Source organism: Centroberyx affinis, unplaced genomic scaffold (assembly GCF_046629955.1).
Source record: "Centroberyx affinis isolate AG114_WGS23_722 - 3 ecotype Tasmania unplaced genomic scaffold, CSIRO-AGI_Caff_v1 ptg000205l_1, whole genome shotgun sequence".
NCBI classification, from domain to species: domain Eukaryota; kingdom Metazoa; phylum Chordata; class Actinopteri; order Beryciformes; family Berycidae; genus Centroberyx; species Centroberyx affinis.
The window spans coordinates 228,677-247,064 of NW_027278897.1; the positions used below are offsets into that span (position 1 = coordinate 228,677).

The 18,388-nt window shown below is 40.6% G+C and overlaps 1 protein-coding gene across 1 annotated transcript; it reads left to right on the forward strand.

Annotated features, from left to right (window-relative positions):
- The first annotated feature begins 656 nt into the window (after positions 1-656).
- Positions 657-2,627, forward strand: nkx2.1 (NK2 homeobox 1). The gene is made up of 2 exons (XM_071539730.1): positions 657-1,023; positions 1,954-2,627. The coding sequence occupies exons 1-2, from the start codon at positions 657-659 to the stop codon at positions 2,625-2,627; spliced, it is 1,041 nt and encodes a 346-aa protein (XP_071395831.1).
- The last annotated feature ends 15,761 nt before the right edge of the window (positions 2,628-18,388 follow it).

Consider the following 18,388-nt stretch of genomic DNA (forward strand, 5'->3'; position numbering starts at 1 on the left):
CCCTCCCCGCAAGTGCACTTTTGCATGTCTGAGTACGATAAGGCATAACACAAACAATCCTGCAATCACTGGAGGCCTCTCATGGCCATTAAAAGTCAGTAGTTCAACTGAGGAGTGGTTCTCCAACTCTCAAGTCCATATAGGCCTCCTTTCATCAAGAGGCCCTCGTAAACATCACTACAGTTAATAAAGTGTATTGTGGTCACTGCAATCCCAAGGTGCAGCCGCGTGTTTATCAGCGACAGCAACAAGTCAGAAACTCCAAATGCAGCTGTGCGCCCAGACATCGCTGCAGCCACTACAGTGACGGGATGGACATTTATGATCATGTACAGTACTTATGTTATTGTTAGTGGGAGGGGAGCACATGTCTTGTAAGTGAAATTACGCTGGGCGAAAGGAGGCTAGAGCTGTTTTGTATTGTTGCCGATGCCCCGCCTCTGATGGTAGCCTTAAACCTGGCACCCAGCTAAAACAAACCAAAGCCAGCACCGAGCTCCCACTCAATCCAATTAAGGCGGACTTGAGGCGCTCTCCTACGTGTTCATCTAGCAGGATCGACGTTGAGACAACAGGAACCAGAGGGGCTTTGGCCTAAAAAAAAAGAAGGAGAGATTGCCTTGCCTTCTAATTTCTCCCTCTCCAGCCCCAGAACAATGTCGATGAGCCCTAAGCATACGACTCCTTTTTCTGTTTCCGATATCTTGAGTCCCCTTGAAGAGAGCTATAAGAAAGTAAGTATGGAGAATAACAACTTGGGGGCACCGCTCACTTCTTATCGGCAGCCGCAGGTCTCTCAGGCGGCGATGCAACAGCACCACATGGGCCATAATGGGACTGTGTCTGCGGCTTACCACATGACTGCGGCAGGTGTTTCTCAGCTGTCACACACTGCCATGGGGGGCTACTGCAATGGCAACCTGGGCAACATGAGCGACCTTCCCTCCTACCAGGACGGCATGAGGAGCACCGCCACGGCCACCGGCTGGTACGGAGCCAACCCAGATCCACGCTTCTCCACCAGTGAGTAGCCTTCACCTGTATTTTCACTTCACGGGCCAGCAGGTCACTGTGTTCCCGCAGGGTGGACGCTGAAATTCAGACTTCTCTATATGTTCATGTTGTATTTTAGTGCTTGTTTATATGTCTGTCTTATTGGTTGCAACTCACCTGTGTGTATATGAGCGCCAAGGTGGGCACTCGCCATACCTTGGGTTAAGTGAAGTCCAAATTTCATCTGGTAGTTTTTATTATTATTATTATGGAGAGGAAAGATCAACCAAAAAAAAACGCCACAAATTATTTGGTGGCAATATCTGAAAAATCTCACCAGAGGAGTTTTCATGACCAGTGTTCCATCCAAGCTGTGTGCGTTTATGTAGATAATTTGGTGACCAATATCAAATAATTTATCGCATTGACCAAATAATTACATGTTGTCAGTCATCAGTCGTTGCTCCATTTTGTCCCCAGAAATTCAGTCAGTATAATAAGGTTTGGTGGCCAGTGATATTATATGAAGCCCATATAATATCATATAATATATACGCCTATAATATAATATATTATATTAGGTTATATGCGTTAGGGTTTGTGTTTATGGGTAAGGACACCTGTTTCTTTGCGGTGCGTTTTAGGACTCTAGGTACTCATCTGCTTGTCAAAATGCAGATCATAATGAGTTGCACTTGTTTGACTGCAAGAATATTAATTGACAAGGTTGGAACCACCTGGATGTCAGTGTTAGTGAAACTACAACAGTCCTGTTTTAAATCACCTGCTTTAAACCTGTGTCAAATATTTCGGTGAATCGCTGCCCATTTTGCTTAACCTATACAGTAATTGTGTTTTTGTTTATTTTTTGTTTGTTTGTTTGTTTTATATCGTGCACTATTGTCACAATGTTGGTGAAGATGAAATCAGTTATTTCCTTGTATTTCTCTTTCTTTCCAGTTTCTCGCTTTATGGGCTCTTCCGCGGGCATGAACATGGGCAGCATGGGCAGCCTCAGCTCGCTGGCAGACGTGGGTAAAGGCATGGGTCCCCTGTCCAGCACCCCGAGGAGAAAGAGGCGAGTGCTGTTCTCCCAGGCTCAGGTCTACGAGCTGGAGCGACGCTTCAAGCAGCAGAAATACCTCTCGGCGCCGGAGAGGGAGCACCTGGCGAGTATGATCCACCTCACCCCGACCCAGGTCAAAATCTGGTTTCAGAACCACCGGTACAAAATGAAGAGGCAGGCTAAGGACAAAGTCTCGCAGCAGCAGATGCAGCAGGAGAGCGGCTCCTGTCAGCAGCAGCAGCAGTCCCCTCGGAGGGTGGCCGTGCCGGTGTTGGTGAAGGACGGGAAGCCGTGCCAAGGCAGCGGCCACACTCCGACATCCTCGGCACAGACGCATCACCAGCAAGGTGGCAATGTAATGATCATGTCCAACACCACGCCCGGCCTCGGGCAGCACCAGGCCCAGCAGGTGGGAAGCACGGGTCACTCTCCAGACTTGGCACAGCACTCCTCCAGTCCCCCGTCACTCCAGAGCCAAGTGGCCGGTCTGTCCCACCTGAACTCCCCCGGCGCAGAGTACGGCTCGGCCCTGCAGTGTTCAGCCCTGTTATACGGCAGGACGTGGTGACAAGAGCACCAGCTATGAATGAATCTTGTTATTATTTAAAAAACGACGTGAGACACTTTCCTCTCAAGACTCGGCGAGTTCACTGTAAATGTGCCGCATTTGAACAAGAACCGTGTGAATTGGTCCAGCTCTTCTTGATATTTTCATCTTTGGAAGGAAGTGTGACTTGGCTGCATGGAAGGGGAAAGAAAAACTTTTTGACCAGTAACTGCGGATGTGCAAATGCAAATTCTTGGGAATTATTTATGTAAATTATATCGAGAAAAAAGAAGAATCAGCAGTCATAGGCCGCACCTGCTGTTGGGTTAGTTGGGATAAAGTGAACCTGAACAGAGAGGCGTACGGGCCTGCTGTAGGCTATATGGGTGCTTTCAAACTTCCCCCCCACAGATGGCTCTGGTTTATAATAGAATTTAATGTAAGCCGTAGATCTAGCTTGTATATTTCTGTAAAAGGTTTGAATTGGAAAATAGTTTTTAGCTATCTGTTGTACAAAGTTTTTGACGCTATTGCCGGTTTGTTGTCGTTTCATTGGTATTTGTACGTTTTATTTCTTTGTAACTTATATAGATATTTGACTTACTACAAAACAGTCCTATTAATAAATTATGGAAACAAAAGTCAGTTCACTTTTTGTGAAATATTTCATCCTATTCTGATTTGAATAGCTGAGAGAGGCCTATGGAAAAAAAAAAATCAACAATAGGAGAAAAATTAAGCCGAGCTGGGATACCACTATCCTACATTTTATTATAGCCTATTATTATTATTATTATTATTATTATTATTATTATTACTATCATTAGGCTATTATTATCAAATGACCACATGTCTACATCTTCTATTATGCAGCCCGTTATATAGGCTTATTAATCTTCTTTAAGGAAAAAGGAAGCAAAATAATGTTTCATTTTCTTATAAGCATTGGAGCATATTACTTTTTCCAAATTTCTCCATAAAATGGATCAGCTCATGGAGGTAATGTTGCCTCCTATTATAGGCTAACTATTATTTCTACGCTACCATAGGGTTACGCTTGGCAAATTGACAACACTATATGCTATATCAACGCTCGGTCTCTTATTCTGACATAACAATTTAATACTTGGGCCTATTGTTCTACTTTGTTCCTTCACAAATCACACACTGCCAGGCTTATCGTCGAGGCTGTAGCCCAAACAAGCTGCCCTGCAGAGTAAACTGAGCCTTTATGTGTTTCTTCTTTCTGTTTTGAGCGCTGGTGTTTTCTGTATGCTGAATGTGAGTCAGAAAGGTGAGGTCTCGGCTCCCAACATCAAACACAAACGCTGCTCAAAGGGCAGCTTATCGATGAAATCCCTGACCAAACAACGCCGTATTCTTCTCAAATAACTCGCGAGGCGAACTCTCGGCGCTGGGCTATCAGAGGCAGGGGTTGGTTTATCAATAATCAATCAGGGAATTGAAAGAAAACGGGAAAGCGCTGTTTGTTTCACGCGTTGATAAGAAATCAAACCAGCACACGTGTCAGCGAAAAGTTTGAAAAAGATCAGTTATTTTCTGTCTCGCGTGCATGAGCTTATTTTAAAGAAAATGCCTATAGGCTACTCAAAACCCTTTATGAGTGTGTAGCCTGTTTGTCTCCAAAGAACAATGACTATTTCAAGGTCCTTCTATTACTTAGAACAGGCTAATAGCCTAGATGTTAATGGGATAAATGTTATCGTGCAGTCAGTGTAGCCTATTTGATATCACGCTGAAGCAATGCTTTTATAAAACGGCGGTCTAGCCAATAAAAAGAGCATACAAATGTTCAACAATTTTTTTTGTTGTTGATCAGTGATATACGTAATAGTAATAATCATTATGTTTTATTCCAAGCAATGGGCCGATAGCTTCTTAAACAATAGTTTACAACGTGGTTGCTAAGCGACACATAGGTACCGATTTGTGAGGTAATGTTCGTTTACGGGGGAAATAAGTTGTTACTCTCAATTCAGTGTTGTGACCGATATTATTACAAAGGGTTTCAATCTGGAAAAGATACGATGTCTTTGTTTTTTTTATTATTATTATTTTCCTAGCTCATATAGCATATGACGTTGACGTCATTTGATAACATAAAGCTATTTTATTTTCTACACATTCTCTCCACCTCAGCTTCTTGTCTTCATGTCCAAAAAAGCTGCCATGCAATTCAAAATCCAATACTATGAAATAAGTGAAGATGTGACACCTGGTCCAGGCACACTAATATAGGCTAAACGTCGCCTATTATACCAAATAATATCCTGCACACTGCCCTGTTGGCTTATTTGAATGCTGATTTTTGTAAACTTGTTTCTATTTTGTAAACCCATATTTTCAGGCGATCTGGTCTCCTCTGACCCCGCCCCTCCTTTTTTCAATTTTCACGAAATCGACGTGCATTGCAACCGCTGTAGGCCTACTTATTGGTAGACTTAATGCAAGCCCGTGCTAGGATAGTAGGCTACGCTGTTTGACCACTCGTTAATCAACTGACCCGTCGTCTAACCATTCATCTCACTAGTGGGAAGTGGGAATACTCTAAAATCAAGTTATAAAAATGTCTACCGCCTAATCTGTAGCTACAAGGAAAATGTATCAGGTGTATGTTGCCCAAAAGGTAAGAGCCATTGTCGATTATTCCTCACCCTGCACGCCCTGCAGGCCTAGTTTACACCTGACTCCTATTTCTCTACCTATTGCCTGGCTTTGACATGGGATCACTGATTTGATAGAAGGGTTTTATCCTCTGTGTGCGTCTAGGCTACTGGACCAAAAATGCAGTTTTCATTTTGAGCCACTAAGACATGATGCTATACGAAATTAATTAATTAATTATTTGGCCTGCAGGATCACAAGTTCACCATGGTGTTAATGCAACATTTACATATAGTTGCTCCGCTCTGCACAAACCCTCAGAGGCTTGGCACGTAATTTCGACTCGGACTACAAATCACTTGCCTGCACTCTTTTACTGTAAGTGTGGGCCTGTATTGAGTTTCTTAGACCGACGATTCTCTATGGGTGATGAGTAAATACGACCTATTTTCACTGCAGGGTATAAATTTAGGCGACATTCAATTTTATCTCCCAACATGCAATCTTTTTTTTTTTTTGTTAACTTTTTTGATCACAAATACCCTTATGAAATTGGGATGTTAACTGAAGCAGCCTTACTAAATTCTCAAATTCGACTCTTTTCTATTTGTGTGTATCACTTTGAGGCAGTAGAAGTCCCCATGCTACCATTTAGGCAAACCGAAAGCCTTTTGGACTTTTTAAAGCGAAATCTCACCAGCATCAGAAACTATGTTCTATTAGGTATTTGCCGAGCTGGTTTTGTCCGGGGAAGAAGTGGGAACTTTGGGATTACATTAACATGTCTTTGGCGCGGTGTGTGGTCTTTGTGTGGAGCTTGTAGCTGTTGAGAATGACTTGTTGGAAGCGTGTGTGCTCTCATCGCTCTCTTTTGTAGAGACCCACAGTGTAACCCCCCAAGTCCTCCTGGCTTTATGGTGGGCAGGTCTCCATGAACCCCAAGCAATTAGTCCCTAATCTCAAGGTAATCATATTTGAGTTAGGGCTGGCTGGTGAATTTTATTCGCCTGTTTAGCTTCCAATCTCTTTTGGATACATTTTAGCATCCAGGACCCTTGTAGGCTATTTGCACCTCCTGTATTTTATGTGTCAGTAAAATGTGGTTAGAGACAGTGAAGAGAGACCACCTAGTAGCCAAAAGATAGGTTTAGGGAGAGATAAGAATTGCATTTTCAATTGATTAGGTTATCCAAAATGGGTGCATCTTAAATTAAGGCTGCTAAATTCCACGAGAGAGTCAAGAACCCAGCATCTGCAAGATTATTTTAAACTCTTACTGTGGCTGCGACAATAAGTGGCAGCAAAGCAATTGAGAATGAAATTTGACTTGCAATTATTGACTTTAGTAACCTGCACTGCAAAAATGTCAGTCTTATCATTTTGTCTCATTTTCAGTGTCAGAATCTTATTTTTTCTTAACACAAATGACACATTCTTCCAATAGGGTTAAATAATGTAATTTGTTTTCCAATGCAATTTCACCTTTTTATGGAAATTTCTAGAATGAAGTGTCTAATATCTGGAAACTCCAGAAACTCCAGGCAGAATAAGGCAGATCACTACACTACTATCAAGAAAATTACCCCTGATTCAAGATATTCATTGAATTCTTGTTAATGCTATATTACTTGTTAAGGTGGATATTTTTGCAGTGTGTGGCTACAGTGGGGCGCCATATTTGTGGCCAGGCTTCAGCACCATAAACTGGCTCCTCCACGACAAAAAGACTTCCAATTACAGATCTCAAACTTAAACTTTTTAAAGATTAGATTTGATTAAACTTTCACGATCCATGTGATGAAATTTTGTCGTCGCTTCAGCAGAGAACAGGATACAGATACGAATAAGCAAAACAGAGAGTACTGAAGATAAGACAAAGTGATTACAACGATCGAATTGAGAATAATAGAACAAATAAATAAATAAATAAGGACACAGCGTCTTCGTTGACTTCGTTGATTTACAGCTTTGAAGCGGCTGTGCAAGTGAATCCCTACATAGTCCCATTGTGAGGAGAACAGATGGAAAAAGCATAGGCCTATACAGACGTGTGCAGGCGAGGAAAAAAATGCATTGTAAGCTATTCATATTAAGTCACAGTTAGATAAACCTCTAACTCATGGAGCCAGCAACGCATCATTTGACCCGGTCTTATTCATGGAAACATAAACCACTATCTTAGCAATGAATGTGAGAGTGGCTCCTCATCGTTTTAAAACGTGATGTGTTTTTAAGATGTAAGACAGGCGGGCTTGGGTGCTGTCCGCGGTGCTGAAATATAGTTGTGTGTGAATGGGAAATCCGCACAATGACTGACAATGTTAATTAGTTTGTATATTGTGTATATAATTAATACCTAAAAATGCAAGAGGAGACAACTATAAACGTATCATCTATATGAAAGGAATTCAATTTCATATATGACCAGTGTTTCAGGTTTATAAAGCTCATATAGATTTCTAGAAATTGCATGCTTCTCATTTCGCTATAATTCTATATTATAAAATATGCACCAAACTCTAGACTGAAAAAAAGTGTTTCCATCACCAGAGGCTGAACATAAACTTTCATAGGCTAAAGGTCATATAGCCTTGTTTAGACGTTAGAAAAATAATATACTTTCTTCTTGTTGAACACAGCTGCTTTTGTACCTATTTTTTTTAAGTTCCTAAACATTTCAGTGCAGCAGGGCCTAAGCATTCCTTAATGTGCATTACAAATAGGACAATTACGCAGCAACTGCAATCACTCCCTTTGGTAAATGTTATTGTCAACTGGTAGCAAAAATCTTTAATTGTCCTGCGTTTATCTGGTTCTTCAAGCCATTGTGCGAAGAGCGCACCCGAGGGTCATTTGCGAACTGGAATACTTTGCATGCAAGGCGGAACGCAAGATGCTGTAATACTTGACCTTTCAGCATAATTGTTGCAGCCATGAAATGCAGCATTCAGAGCTGGCTGAGTGGAGTCTTTTTTTTCTCTCTCTGATGAACAAAGCGCATTTTATACGTCTCCGGTGTTCATTTGGCTTTGTTTCTTTCTAAGAAAATTTCAATGGCGCTGGCTGCAATTTGTCTACAAGACTGGGAAGGAAAAAAAAGGCACAAATGACAAGAATAAGAAATTTCAAATACAAATAAATAGGCTATTTATGGATTCCATGCTCGAGTGCACGAAAAGCTGATGACATTGTAAATGTCCGTATGTGATTATCAACATCACATTTTTTGTGATGCCACTGTAAGCTACACATGACTTAATAACGAGTGTGCCGTAGGATTTCAGCGTCTTGCTCAAGGACGCTTCGGCCGGACACGTGACTGTTGTGGGGATCGAACGCACGCCCTTCTTGTAACGGGGCGGTCTCTCCGACCACTAGGTTTCCCTGCTCCTAAAATGTAGAATGGTTTCTTGGAGCTATTCCTCAGTGCCGCTGAGAAACAACAAACGAAAAAGCCCAAGAAACGTTTAACTTCCTGCAGTAAGTTAAAAGCCCAATGATCTAAAAAGCAAAAACGACGCCTATTCATATTTTCATTGATTTGAATTGAGTATACAAGGACTCATGTTTTTATTCAATCACATTTCATTCAGTCACAATCAAGCCCCTGTTCTTGCATTATAAATACGGTGCTCTAGGGGAGATCGGGGAGCATGGTTATGAGTTGTAACACCCCGAATTTCTCCAAGCTGGAGTAAACTAGGATCATGAAATTCAATGTGTGGCCTACACATTTTTGATATGAGCCAGGTGTGTAATTTTATGACTCTGTGAATCAATGCAGATTTTGCACAACATTTTTTTTTTATAACTTAAGTGGACCAATTTATTTATTTATTTATTTATTTTGACTTGTGTTTTAGCAAGAATAATCAAAGACTGAATGAACCACCAATACTTAAATTTAGGTAGGACTATCATTTCATCAAACCAAATTTTAAACCGTCCTTCAAAATAATAACAATAACAATGACAATAATAATAATAATAATAATAATAATAATAATAATAATAATAAACATCATCATTATCATCATCATCATCCTTTAAAAATGAATAAAAACAAAAGAATAAAAGACAAATTAAGAAAAATCATTCCATAAAAGCCAGTCTAAGTCTAAATAGAGATTTAAAAGATGATACTGATTTAGCTAATCTGAGTTCCTCTGGCAGGTTGCTCCACAATTTAGGGGTCCTGATGGCAAATGATTGGTCAGCTTTGGTCCTGAGTCTAAATGAAGGAACCATCAGAAGAGACCTGCTAGAGGATTTCAGGTTCATTGGGGGTTAAAAGATTTGCAATATACAGTAGCTTGGTGAGATTATATTATCAATGACCTTCCCAAAATTAGCTGAGGATAAAAACACTTTTATTTTGACATATTGCTATACATCTATATATCTATATATATATACTACATCTATCTATCTTTCTAACCCCGATCTTCAAAAGTCAGATTGATGTCAAAATCCACCCATGAGTTAATGTTGTAGACCACCTAGTTTGTTCTGAATCTGCGTCTGGAGCTTTGAGGACTAAATAAAATTATTTCAGGTTTGTTGTCATTAAGTTCTAAAAAAAATTAGCACACATCCAGCACTTGACAACACAGAGTCAGTTACTTAGAGTGTCAAGGATCTTTGGATAATCAGGTTTAAATGGGAAATAAAGCTGAGTATCATCTGCATAGCAGTGAATTTAAGTATTGTGCCTACGATACGATACGATACGATACGATACGATTAGATTAGATTAGATTAGATTAGATTAGATTAGATTAGATTAGATTAACCTGATATGATCCTTGTGGGGAAATTGGGCCATTGCAGCAGCAAGTAGTAATTCGATACATTATATTGCCAAGGCAGAGCATAATGAGAGAAGGACTGGACCAAGAATTGAACCCTGTGGCACCTCCATAATGTGATGTTTGCTGAAGAGGAGAATGGGGAAGGTTCTATTAGAAAGTTAAGAGATGAACCAGATAGGGCTGGTAATTACAGTTGGTGAAGTTTGTGATTATTTGTCCAGTGGATGCCTCCAATAATTATGATTTTCTGACTGAAAACATACACACATAACTGCAGATTGGAATTTACAAACATTTCTCTCAGACAGAGCTGCTCTGGAGTTAAAAATAATGTTGTTGGTTGAGTTTAGCCTCAATGGGCGGAGCAAAAGAACCTGTTTTTCAGTGCACAAGTTACCTATTTGGCAAATTTGAATGGCAAAGAAGGAACTCTGGTCAAAAATAAAACTATAAATATGCCAGATTTTTTCATTCATTTATTCATTAATTTATGACCATGACATTCATGATATTGGAAGGTCAGGCCAGCAAACTGGTTTACCTAGATAGCTATAGGCTAGTATTGCTATAGTTCGAACTTAGAATAGTTGACTGATGCCTTACAATTTCTCATTTTGACACACAGATACAGACACAGATGCAACACACAAAGACACACAGCAAAGGTCCACAACTGAACAATGTTAGAAACACACATACCAGCATATACCCACAAATCAGTGTATTTGGCATGCAAAAAGCAAGTTCATTTGGGTCAATTAATTTTGTTTTGGTTCAAATGATTAGCATTGGTTAGCATTTTGAGTTACAATCAACACCCAGTTATTTTTTATTATTCAAAAAAGTAATGCATTACTCATTTGTTTCAAAAGTAAAATTACTTTTAACTCCAGCGAGCATTCATTTGATCCATTAGCCTACATTATGTTTCTGATACAAACCCCATATTTAGCGGTTGCTTCATCTCTTACCATTAAAAATCAGGATAACACAGTTACCTATCCTGTGGATGATCAGGGTGAGCAAAGATAAACTTTTCTTCCATTTCTTCTAATCAGAGGATTCGGATAATCCATTACTGGATAATTCAACTTCAATCTGGTATTTAGTGGGGGTGATAACAAAAGCAATGACTTGTCTTTTTAAAAGGGTAACTATAACAATATAATTGTGAAGCCTGTATCTCAAATTACAACAATGAATTGGGCAAAAAGATACAGTGAGTCATACAGTCTGGTCTCTAACGTCAGGCACTGTCGGCAATAAGACCATGTACATGTGAAGCATTTAAGTCAGAGGCTGATCGATCTGCCTCGCCTGCCTTAATTAAACACTTTTCCTGGCTGAGTCTACCTAAGAGTTCAACTAATGCAGTAAATTACTTTCTTGGCCCCTGCAATAGTGGAGGCGCTTACATTCTCATCATCCAATTCCTGTGTGTGTGTGAGTGTGTGGTGTTGTACTTGTCCTTACTTATCCTTGTGAGAACCAGTCTGAGTTTCACACCTTCAGAGTGAGGACATTTTGAAGTCCCTTTGCCTGTCCTTTAAGAGGTTGGTTAGGTTTAGGACTTGGGTTTTGGGTTCTGATTAGAATTAGGATAGGTTTAGGGGTTTTTTAAAAGATTTTTTGGGGGGATAAAGGTTCTGGGTCAGACCTTGCGTTTACATGGTACTCGCCTTAGACCACTGAGCCACCAGGATGCCCCAGGGTAGGTTTAGGTTGACACCCTAGGATAGGTTTAGGTTTAGATTAAGGTAAGGGTTAAGGTTAAGGTTAAGGTTAGTTTAAGTTAGAACTTGGGTTTAAGGTAAAGTGTAAAATTAAGTTTGGCTGTGGTGATCTGGGTTAAGTTTAGGATTAGGATATTGGATAATGTGAAAGTTGTAGATGGAAGGTCCTCACAAGGATAGAAGTACGTGTGTGTGTGTGTGTGTGTGTGTGTGCGCTCGCGCGCGTGTGCGGGCGGGCGGGCGGGCGCGCTCCCGTTAAACAGGCCAATTAAATGAGAGCAGACTAAAGCTGAGTTGTCATGTCTGTGTACAGTACCAGCAGGAGTCCTTTAGAAACCAACGAGCCATCACTAACCCCGTTAACACCAAGCCCTCCAGACCGACCCACATCCCGCATCTTACTCTATAGGCCTTTGGCTGTAACTTCTCCCTTTAATGAATGTTTGAATAGTCCGAAGCTATCTATTTCAAATGGCAAGACTTAAAGCGAATTTTAATTGACCTTATTTGTAGGAGATAGCAAGGCTATACTCTAGTTTATGGGCGATAATGTGAAAAAAATCAACATAGTCCTTACAAAAAGTGCCATAGCAATCGTAAGAATGTTTTTTAGAGGGCTAGGCCACTATACAAATATCACAATAAAACTATAGGTTCCTGTAGGTATATCAAAAGAATGTTATAAGGATGTTATACTGATAGTAGGGGCGATGAATACTATAAAGTAGCCTATAAGGTCACTATAATCTCATTTTGAGTGCAGTCACACTATAAGCCCCATTATGAATATTATGGTGATTTTTCCGTTAAGGATGGCCACACGAGTCAATGTGCTTTAATACGCTTCGACTCGTTTGCAGGCCTATGATTAAAATAAATTTCATGGCGTTTCCATATAATTGCTCTGGATTTGAGCTATCGCAAGAACATTTTTAACTTTACACAAATCCCAACAAAGTGGTAAAACATTCAGGAAAACCTAATGGAAACTTGAGTCCAATAGTCAGTCCATGCGAGTAGGCTATCATTTATTTTTGGCCTCTGTTGTGAATATTGGGCTACTACGGCTCTTTACAGACTCTGCTTCAAGCCAGACAGAAAAAAAAACATTCCTTGAATGTTGCTACACAATAAGCAATCAAGATCCCAAGCCCAGACATTTGACAGCTTAATGAGTTCAGGCTCCAATCACTTTAAGAAAAGGCCTGGTCCCGTTTGACCAATGGATATAAGCTGAGCTGAGAAAAGACATAGCCGTCCATTTAACTCGCAGCAAAGAAACATAACTACAGGTTAATGAAAACATTGGGTGGAGGTGGAGACTAGGTCCTGTCGGCTATATTAGGACCTGTTGAGACTTGCAGGTTTTGTTCGGGAACCAAGAGGAGGGGTGCTATTTGCCCCCCTAATGAAATATGTCATTACGAGGAATTCATGTAACACAAAAGGGGCGACAGTCAAAAATTGCCCCACTGCTGTTCAGTAATTATATAGTTTGCCCTGGCAGCGCCTTCAGGCAGGTGGCTGGTCCATCATGCAAATGGCTTGGCTGTGCCGACATAATTAGCCACTACGAGCCGCTTAAATTAACAATTAGCTAACATGCAATTCTGTTTACAACGCGGTAGTTCTCTTTTTAAGCCCATTGTCAGTGTATTTTATTCCGGTTGCTGAATTGCCCAGTAGGGTAGGAGCCTAAGTTATTTCTTACTTGGTCAGTTTACAGGCTATAAATGAACGGAAATCGACAGAAGGGCTTATAGCCTAATCCCCATAGAACTGAGTAGCTGGTAGAATAATGTTTCAAAAGCAAATTTATGTTAAACTCTTTATTGGTCTAAGCCGTCACCGGCCTATAATACACATCTCAGGGATGTCAGGGTGACGGGCAGTTCAATAAAGGGGTGTCAGGTGTTGATAGCAAAATGGCAATTTAACAGAAAACACCAGTGAAAGTGAGAGTGAATCAGACTCCGGGGCCAGGGCCACATGCTGCGTTTCAGTCAGCCAAAAGGTTCTGCTTTTCTAACCTCTCCACTGATCCCCTTGCAGCCGGCGTCCTAAACACCATTGCCTTACTACGGGCCAATCATGGCCCACCCACCCTCTCATTATTCTCGCTGCCCTCCGACATGACACGGGAACAAAGTAGACATTAAGCAACATTAAACCCAGGGATGGGAGTAATCAGGAACCCGTTATCTGTTAATGAAGGAAAACACATGCGGAGCGATACACATAGCGCGTAATCAATAGAGACGCCGGACAAAGAGAATCGGAGCGCAAAAAGGGAAATGCAAATCAATTAGAATCGTTGTTTGCTTTGAAACCGTTCAGTCTATTTCCATTAATTACATGTTCATTAAAAGTAATTCGTCTAGGCTACACAGCAACAACAGTTGTCTCTCCCTATCCTTTTTAAAGGAGTGATGGACAAGACACTGGCTGGTGTCCAACTCTCTTTATAACATTTAATCTGACTCAGACTGGGACCTTTGAAAGCAAGTTGGATTTAAGGCAAACTGGAATATACTGTTCCTGTGGGCAAAACTGTCTAGAAATCAGACTAGAAGGCCAGATTTAGATGGATCTGCTTGTAGTCCATTTTAAACAACTTCACAACTCTATGTTCTCATTATTATCATCAGAAAACAATCTGTATAACAGTTGCATTCGTGGTTAATTGGTTTAGACTATTATGTGCTACTTTCAAAAGGGCCTGAACTGTATGTTAAAATGTCATGTTTTACCATCACGATCAGTATGCTATCTTATCTCCTTTTACACAATCAGAGTTGCTTTTACCAAAGGCTCACTACCTCTTGTTGGTTGCTATAGCATTTTCAAGCACCATTCTGCTAAATCCCAGCCCCCACACAGACCTGCTCTGCACTACTTGTAATAAATTATCCTCAAGTGAAATGGCTAAAAACGAGCTGGACCGAGCTGGACAGGGCACTTTACTGAATCACGCCTCACAAACATTTTCAACTTTTGTGTGACTTGACCCCAAGCTTTTATACTGTACAGTCAGTGCATGTGTCTGGGTCTTTCACTGCATATCTTCTAAACCTTGATAAATCTTTATTGTTGTTTCTGTTCTCATCCGCCTGCTGATGGTTGATGTTATGTAATCACATTTTGCAACAGCAGTAGACTAAATCTGTAGGCAGCTAGATACATCTCGTGCAGAGCCTCCTCCTTATCCTACAGCCTGAAGTGCAAACATATGCGTCTGGAAGGCAAGTGAGAAGAGCGTTGATTTGTTGATTAATTAAATGTGCTCCCCAAAATGCCCCCTAAAAGCACACATTCACGGTGCGGTACCTCCAAGTTTAGTGGTGAACAAGTGGAAATTTGAATCAGCCTCTTTATTCTATGAGCCCCATCTTTGCCAAATTGAATGCAGATTGAAAATAATTTTTCAGCTCTTGACTTCAGCTATTCATGGCACTCTGAATTTGTTTGCTACTGTCACATTGCCACACAAATGTAAATAAAAGCATTTAAGCAAATCCTTCACATGATTGTATGGCTTTCATTTGGGGGACATGTACTGTGCTCTAATGTGCATAGTGGAGTGAAAAAAAATTGTACTGTGTTAAATTACTGTGAATGAATTGTTATATTGAATTCATCATTTGTTCATTATTTCTCTGGATAGTATTTTTTAGATTGTCAGAATCTATTTAGTTTTCGGATTGATGAAATGTCTTATTTACATAATGTATGCAGTAAATAACACAGACAAGCAGACCATAAATGATTAATAGATGTTAGAGCACCTCAACATCTTCATTTAATATTTAAAAAAAAAACCTCCAGGCCTGCAGATAATCATTGCATTTTATTAACAAATACCTTATTATGGTTAATATTTTGTACATATCCATGTCTGCAACAAACTCCCTTTGTCCTCACCTCCTCCTCCAGTGGTTTCCCAGTGCAGGACCAGTGCCTGCTGTGTTTTGGCAGGAAATCAATATAGGGGGGAAATCTGTTCTAATCATCTGTACATTTACTATCACAATCAACAATCAAAGCCAAGACCTGAGTCTTTATTTGTAGGCCTGAGCCGAACAATTTTCCCACTGTGAAAGGCAGGCTAAATTAGAACCCTTGGTTCCTGTTAGCAGCTCTTAATGGCTCTGATTTGTGAACTGCTAAATGAGGTTATGTAAATTGATCCTGAATGTAGGCAGAGGCCCCCAGGTGACAGGTGCAGCCATCTGAAGGTGGGGGCGGGGGTGGGAGGGTGGGGGTCATGAAACGAGGGGGGAATATTACAGCAAGATTCAGTCCCAGGACCACAGAGAGACAGTTTTAGAGACAGAGGTAAGGTGGACTGTCTGCTGACTGAGCGAAAAGTTACAAATATTCAAAGACAAATGCCTTGAAATATGTCAACCATTATTTTAAAAGAGTTATTATACATTACCACATTATTAAATACACTACCAGTCAAAAGTTTGGACACACCTGATTGAATGTACTATGTTTTTCATTATCTTAAAGCCAATTTGATCTAAATGCTTATGCTTAAATGCTTGAAATTTGTTTCTTAGACAAATATAAATCGTGAAGTCGATGCCTATGTATGAATTTGTTTCCAAAGCCTTTGCCTTTCCATCAAGGCAAAGGGCGGCTACTGTAAAGAATCTAAAATATAAGATACTTTTGACTTTTTTGGTCACTGCATAATTCCATTTGTGTTATTCCATATTTTTTAATCTATTTGCTATTATTCTAAAATGTGGAAAAATAGTAAAAATAAAGAAAAATGTGTGTGTCCAAACTTTTGACTGGTAGTGTACATTGCATTTAAAAAGATACATTTACAGAAGTTGGGTTTTTGTTAACCAGACCCCAAATATTTACCCTGCCAAACTTTTATTTACAACCACAAACACTTTCAATACTTCTACTACAACTGCTTGCTGTTACTGCTACTGTTCAAAAAGGACTTAGATCCCCGACTATCATTATCAATAATAAATAACTCATGTCTTCATCATCAGTATCTGGTGCTGGCAGACGGCCATGTGTCAGACGAGTCCCCATAGTTCTGAGGATATAATAACAAGGGAACTATCAACATGCAGCCTCTCAGGGGAAGACTGCAGAGTGATTGGAGCACTCTGACTCACTGCACTTCACTTCTGCCATTTAGGCTCCCCAGGTTACTGCCACAGCTGTAGGGAGGACAACTTAGGGGCTCCGACTTGTTACCGGTGACTTGCTCCTTCCTTACAGCCGGTCTGAGTGCTGACGTTTGCTGTCTCATCAGCATTACGGGTGATTTTGTCAGGTATGAGACACCTAAACGAAACAGACAAAGGGAAGGCATGCAGATATGTAATGAAAAACCGTCTGAGGGAAAACATCTGAGCATGGGTCAGGTATAGGAGACCTCTTGAATCGCTCCACATGTGTAAGAGAATCTGCATCAAGCGGCGTGCGAAGAGCTGGAGTGCTGGTGGTCGTGCGTCTGGCTCATGCTGATTGGAAATGTGGCAGGAACAGAACAGCAAGTGTGCAGCCGGTAAAAAAAGCCAGTTAATAACTTTATGAGGATCCTCAGCGCTCTGGCCATATCATTAATGGTCTCCACAGTCAGAAGTGGTTTAAAGCAATAACCTGCCTGCCTACCCTCGTGACAAACTTTCAAGGGAGCCTGCAAATGCACCGGAATGTGATGTTTTCTAACTCACAGAGACTGTAGTAAAGCTAGGTTTGCCTCTCCCTGAATCTGTCTATGTGAGCTATAAATTCAGCATGGAAATGCTTTCTTTCTGACCTCAATCAGTGTTTTGTTATTTGTGGTTGAACTCTTAAATAAATGAAATAACCAGGCATTTCTGAATTCACATTTTAGCCATTGTGGTGTTTTCAGGGTAAGCAAGTTGTTTTCTTTTCCAAAAAAAGAAGAAAGCTACATTCACTACAATCCTAGGTCTGACACACACACACACACACACACACACACACACACACACACACACACAACGCACACGCACTTTACTGCTCCTTCTTTTTGGTGCAAGTTAAATTTGAAAGAGAAAGTTTGTTAAAAGAAACATTTCCAAATGATCATCTGCCATGGGGAGATCCAGTCCCCGGCTCAGAGAAAAGGATACATTTAATTATTCCCCTCTCAATAAAACGAGACAAAACCTTCCCTCTGCAATCCACTTGGCTCTCTCCATTTTGCTCTCTCTCTTTCTCCTGACCCTCCCGTCTGGCCTTTACTGCGTCTCATGCTCTGTCAACATCATCTGCCACCGTGGAGCAGACAGGCTCAAAAGCGAACCCTTTTACTTTCCTGCAGGTGGCTGATGCGACTGAGGCAAGAGGCAGCAACAATCCCTCTTCACTCCCTTCCCTCCTCCTCCACCTCCACCTCCACCAGCTTGTTCCCTATGTAACATAAACTCCTTCTCCATGCAAAAGTCCCGTTATTTTGAACCAAAGTAAATATATCCAACATATCCAGTTAACTTTCATGAAAATAAAGGTTTCCTGTGTGTTTATTTAGTTTATCTACAAACCTTTTCAAAAGGTATTGTACAGTATCATTTCAAAAATTCATGGTTGTAATTCATGGTTGTTTGTC

What these genes read in the sequence shown, in the direction of transcription:
- nkx2.1 (XM_071539730.1), top strand. Translation starts at nt 657, where the DNA reads ATGTCGATGAGCCCTAAGCATACGACTCCTTTTTCTGTTTCCGATATC. An exon ending in AGATCCACGCTTCTCCACCA is followed by an intron (nt 1,024 to 1,953) that starts GTGAGTAGCCTT and finishes CTTTCTTTCCAG; the next exon opens with TTTCTCGCTTTATGGGCTCT.